This window comes from Glycine soja, chromosome 5 (assembly GCF_004193775.1).
Source record: "Glycine soja cultivar W05 chromosome 5, ASM419377v2, whole genome shotgun sequence".
In the NCBI taxonomy this organism is placed as follows: domain Eukaryota; kingdom Viridiplantae; phylum Streptophyta; class Magnoliopsida; order Fabales; family Fabaceae; genus Glycine; species Glycine soja.
Window position 1 is genome coordinate 41,103,837 of NC_041006.1, and position 6,487 is coordinate 41,110,323.

The window sequence follows — 6,487 nt, forward strand, 5'->3', positions numbered from 1 at the left end:
GTTTTTTAAACTCTATGACACGTATTTATAGGATGTTATTTAATATTGAAAATATGTTTACTATTCACAACTTTAATAATATTCTACCAACTTTACTTTTATATATAAAAAAATAAATAATTTTTTTAAGGTAAATTAAATAGTACCTTTTTATACACAACAATAGGAAAAAGTTAACATGAAAAAGTATGTTCCATTATTGTATAAAGTTTTACATTTTTTTTACTAACTTGAATATCACTTTTTATATATAAAAAAAGGATCTGCTGTGTATTCATGATACTTACCAAGATAACGTGAATTGTTGAGTGAGAAAATTGTAAATCATAATTTGACTAAAAAAAACTATTATTTGGTATTTTTAGGATAAAGACACTTTTCACATGAGTAATAATATTAGGGGTTAATTATATTTATTTATTCACGTTTAAATCTCAAAAGTCTAAAAGTTAGAGGTTTTATAGTGTTTAGAAAATTTCTAAAATGAGTATAAATCTAGGATAACAAAGGAGGTCATTCTTATTTATTGGATGTATTTGAGTCAAAGATTCAAGGCTCAATCATCCTATATTAAAGATTCCATTAGACATTATAATTATAGAATATGATTTATATTTTCTTAATCTAGATCGTTCATAATCTTTCAAAAGTCAAACTTAAAAAATGAATATATTTATTATCAAGTGATTCAAAGTCCTTCAATCATCAAGTCTAAAAGACATGAACGCTTGTTATATTTGATAATTGGTTAATCATCTTATATATAGATAAAAAAAAAATTAAATTTATTTTCAAAGTAATTAATAAATTTTGGTTGAGAAATACTTACTAAACTAAAAATAAAAGTTTAGTCAAATACTTAATTATATATCTCGTGTTAATTTTATTCCTCACTTCAAAGAAGGTTGAATGTATAAAGGCATAATTACTCCTTTGTTTAAAAACATGTCATGATTATGGAATATGATTTTTATATACACACAGATACACTAATCAATTGGTAAATCATAACTTGGAATAAAAAAATATATAGGGGTGCAAGTGTGCAACTACAACTAATCTAACCGGGGCATCCTTGTCTAACAACCCAATTTCATGTTTGTCCTCCGGAACATCTCAGATTCCACGTACACGGACTTATCGATATATTTTATTTAATTGAACATAAAAAAAGGAAGAAAAAAAATCATCTGCACCTAAAATTACTTATGGAGGCTTTTCCTTGACAAAGCACTATGAGCCTGAACTTTCCTTAAGGCTCAATTCAGTGTTCTAAAACTCAAAAGCCACCGTATTGAAACTGGCTAGCTCCATAATTTCTCAATTAAATACTGTTCTGTTACCACTGTTACATCGTCTTGCTCTTCATGCAATCGCAATTCTTCCATCTGCACGAAAAACACATGAATTATATCAACACCCCTTCAACTACGTAATCAACAAAATCACCTTATTAGTACTAGTTAAATATTCTAATTAATCAGATCCAGTTTCCACTAATATTTAGAGAAAAAGAAAATTGAGAAGTAAAATAAATTATTTTCTCATATACATTCAAATTAACTTATGTATATAAACTTTTAGAGAAATTAGATGATAACTTTATAAAAAAAATGCATATTCTATCATCTTATTTTACCAGCTTTAATTCATTTTTGCTAATTAAAACTGACAAAGCAACAAAATTAGTAATTAATATTTACCCAGAAATCGACATCATCTTCATCTCGGGTGGAACATGAAACCTTGGGAGTTTCGCTGGCCTCGTCGTTGCGGGCAAATCTACCACGTATGCGTGGTCGATTATCTGCAAGTGTCTTTCGGCATGCATACTGGTAACCATATAAAAAATAAATAAAAATCAGAGACCTTTATACTAAGTCATCAGTAATTATATAAAATAAAATTCACCTCATATCTTAAACCAAAATCTTAATACTCAGATTTTATGATTTTTATCTTGCCACTAATATGTTATTCAAACTTTTTATTTTTATCCAATATCAAACTTCACCTATTCCTACATATTACTTCTCTTAATCACACATATATACGCCACTATTTCATGCATTGAGACATTATTGAATTACAAAGAAATAGTACTATTTGTTACTCTTTCTTTCCTTACCTTAATGGTTTTGTTGAAGTTCCTCTGGGTTCTCTTGGCTCTGTATTTAGAAATTCTTTCTTTTCTTTCCTCGGCACTGTAACGCCCTACTTTGAAGTTCGATTCCTCCAACAACGGCGCCTCCGTTGGAGACATGTGATTTCCCTTCATGTTCTGCTCAACAAATAAAACAAGCTTCAATCTAACCAACTTTGAAAGAAAAATGTTACAAAAATAACAAGCAAATTACAATAATTACTATATCATGGTGTTATTAATGGACGATAATGAGATACAACAATTCACGCTGTTCAACCTCTCAGCTGAGTTAAATCCTCTTATAACGTAAGGATGAATCAAGGCTTAAATTTTTCATTAGAAGAACTATCACATTTAATATCTGGCAATCTTTCGAACAAGATAGTTTTTGAAAGAAAATAGTATAATTTATAATAAAAAAAAAACTTCTGGGTGTTTTTAATTTTACCTGCAAATCTCCTGTGCTGCAAACCCTTCTCATTTGTCCACCAAAGACAGTGTCTTCAGGGGAACTCATCTCATGGCTTTGAAATTTTGTAGAATCCTCGCGAGTGTCACTGTAAGGTTTCCCTTCGTAGGAGTTGCTGCTGAAGCTCCTCAGCATGTACTTGGAAAAATTCTCAGCACCACTATAACTGTGACTGTGAGGAAGGAGTTGCTGACCGTAGACATAATCAACACCCATTTGGCATTCCTCAGTTTTCACTTCAGACCCATCAAAAGCTGAGAAGCTTCCAAATTCATTTGCCAAGTTTTGGCCATTTGACAGAGGCTGCACGTGGTTAGCATGGTAAAGGCTAAGGCTTTCCAAGTGGGAACTTGGAGGTGAGAAAGAGAAAAAAGAAGGGGAAAACGGGTCGAGGGAATTATAAAGAGCATTGGAATTCTCTTGAGAATTGGCGAAGAAAGGAAAAGATTCCGAGAGAAAAGGAAGGTCTCCAACTCCATCAGAGGAAACCGAGTCTGAGTTTGAATGTGTGTAAAAGGTAGTGTCAAAAGCATAGAGATCAGAAGACATAGAGAGACAAAATTGAACCTCTGAAATGAATCGACTAAAACAACACAGAACAGAAAATGGTTATTGAAACAACTTACAGAATAATAATAACGAAGTTAGTTGTTTCTTTTTTCTTCTTTTGGTTGGTGACGGATGCTATTTTGTCTCATGTATTTGTTTCTGTGAGTACAATTCGAGCTTTGAACGATCAAATTGAAGGCCTTGAACAACACGACAAAGTTTCTCACTTTAACGACGCAGATTGAGAGTTGAGAGTACTGCATCCCTTATTTATAGCAGGGAAATGTTAAAGCTACACTTTTTTTTACGACTTATTTATATCTGAGACCATCTTCATTTTTTTAGATGGAATAAAAAAATAGTTGCAGTATTTGAACCCAAAATCTCTGCTTATAAATAATCTCACATCATTGGATCCCATTTGACTCTTATCTTTAATTTAACAAAAATATAATTAACCAATTCCGTAGAAAAATGATAATTCTATCTTCATTGTAATAATTATTTTTTTATGAGATTTTTTAACTTCTTTTACTAAATATTTTACTTTAGTAAAATAGGTCACACAATTACATATTACTTATTTTTATAATTTTAAGGAATTTTTTTTCTTTAATTCAACAACTTAGTTTTTTTTTACTAAATAAGCTTAACAAGTAACCTTACATCCTTATATTTTAATAACAATAATTTTAATTTTGCAAGTGATCTCATAATAATTATTTTTTATTATATATATATATATATATATATATATATTTGTTTTTAAATGATCTTAAACACCGGTGTTTAAATGAGCATCTGATGCTTAATAAGAGTTTGCCTCCAATGGTTGAATCATGAATGCTTAACAAAGACTCATTCTTAACAAGAATATCACCCTTTTAAGAATTCCGATAGAGATGGTCTAAGACTTAGTTTTATCAAGTGTTTTTTTACAGCAAATCATCCTTGCAACTTTGTCATTTTCTCCTCTCTCTTTTTTTATTTGTTTTTTTTTTTTATCTATTGTTATTTTCTCCTTTCGTAGACGTTTTAGTATTTCTCTTTATGGTAGATGTTTAGTATTTCGCTTCCTTCTTTCTAATGCACCACATTTTTATGGTAAACGTTTAGTTCTCTCTCTCTCTCTATATATATATTCTCCAAGGTCGCTTGGTGGACCCTTTTTATTTAAATTCAACCATTCACCACGAAATAATTAACGCACAGAATATACGAACTTTTATGTGCATGGATATTTTTTTAAATTATTAATTAGTAATAAATAAAATATATATTATGTTTTTTTACGAAATACAATTCGTGCCAATTTAAGTAAAACGTTTTCTTACAAATTAGTAATTTCTGTTTTAAATTACAGTATTACACCCTCTCCTCGAAATTACTGAATTTTTTATTTTGTAAGTTGGATGTAGGGTGCAGTACTTTTTTTTTCGACGGTATTTTTAGTTTTAAAAGTTTAAAATTTTGATTTATAGTCATAAGTTTTCAAAGTATTTGTAATTATTCTTTACTCAGTCTGACCCAACCCAACGTCCAAAGCGAGGAAAGCGGTCCTATTTGACAGAATTTTTAGTGGGTTACATTTTTTTTAGTTTGGCTTATCCATTGACTTATTGATCAACACTAAATTGACCCATATTTTTTTGTCTAAATTTATTTGAATAATAATAATAATAATAATAATAATCTTTTTACAGGCTCAGTTTGGCTTGCTTGATTCGTCAAGCTGGAACAAAATGAACCAGTTCTATTTGAGCATCTATCATAAAATAAGTTTCAGTGCTGCTGCATGTCACAAGATTCATAAAGTAAAAGAAGACAAAATTTTACACTAACAAATTATAATATTGATCTTCCTTATACAAATTTTAAGTATGATAAAATAGGGAAAATAGTATAATTTTTTCAAAAAAAAAAAAGAGAAGGACAAAGAGGGTGGGAATTTTAGAATGAAAGTGTAATTTAATTTATAGAGAGAGAGATTTAAAAAGAAAATGAAATATGGAGACCGGAGAAGAAGGACAATTACTTAATAAAATTTAAAGATAATAGTGTCTAACAAAAAGTATAAATCAAAATAGGATATTCCCATTATATATATATATATATATATATATATATATATATATATATATATATATATATATATATATATATGGGCGAATCCTGGTGCAGTGGTAAAGTATATGTAAAGGTAAGGCTGCTTACAACATCCATTCTCCATATCTTCGCATAGCGAAGAGCCTCTAGGTAATGGGGTACGAAATTATATATATATATATATATATATATATATTATATTGTAGATATTATTTTTTTAAAAAATATTTTCAGATGATTTCAATTTTCATGTAGAATTGTCAATGAATCAGAAATAATTTTATATGAAACTTTAGAGTAGTTATTATAAAAATTAACATGTATGACATTATGTAATTAGATCACATTGTAAGAAAAAATATACTGTAAGATTATTATTTTTATTTTTCTTGTCTTAGGTTGAGATATCTGCTTTTCCTTTTAAAACCTTTACCACAAAATCTCAATGAAAATCCATAAATTATCCAAAGAGGAGGAGGATGCTAATAACTTTGAATTTGAAAAGTAAGTAGAATAAATTAATTTGAGATATGACGAGATAAAGTAAAAAATATATATTATATCATTGTTTGAATATTTTTAATATGGGGTGACTAATACACCCAAACAATCACAGTAAACACTAAAACTGTAACATGAACAACTCCAACGTTGATTCTCTTTTTTTAAACCAATAGTTGTGAGTTTGAAAATCAGTGGAATCTAACATGCACAAACAAACTTTTAAATGAAAGTTATACATATTTTGAATTTGTAATAGAATGTGAAATTTTTTCATTTTTCAACGCTAAGCTAAAAACGCCCTCAACAGCCAAAGGCGATGACGTGATTGTACCTAGCTACGCCATTCCCTCTTCAACAAGTTTGTCCAAATTCCTAAATTAGTTCTGAGAGTTGCTTTTTAAAGGCTCTCACTCAGATTTCAATCTCAAGAGTGACTTCGCTCAGTTGTTTGAGGCCCAAATCCAACGCTAGGCCCAAGTCTCACTGCACCTTAAAAACGATTTTCTTTCTATATACCCATCCAATTTCTATATGCACATCTGATAATAACTCTCCACTCCTTGCCAAATTTGGGTATAGCTAGCCCAAATTTTCTTTGGCTTAGTTGCATATTTTATTCTTTAACTATCATTATTTTGTAAATTTTATCATCTAATTTTTTGTTCAAAGATTTTCACTGAAATTTTTAATTTTTGTGCATTTTTATAATTTTT

General features: G+C 29.1%; 1 protein-coding gene across 1 annotated transcript; it reads right to left on the bottom strand.

Moving 5' to 3' along the window:
* Positions 1-990: 990 nt before the first annotated feature.
* On the bottom strand, positions 991-3,417 carry LOC114413398 (two-component response regulator-like PRR95). Its single transcript, XM_028377794.1, has 4 exons — positions 2,595-3,417; positions 2,129-2,281; positions 1,704-1,832; positions 991-1,388 (listed from the first exon to the last, which is right to left on the bottom strand). Exons 1-4 carry the CDS (start codon positions 3,162-3,164, stop codon positions 1,305-1,307), a joined length of 936 nt encoding a protein of 311 aa, XP_028233595.1. The 5' UTR covers positions 3,165-3,417; the 3' UTR covers positions 991-1,304.
* Between the last annotated feature and the right edge of the window lie 3,070 nt (positions 3,418-6,487).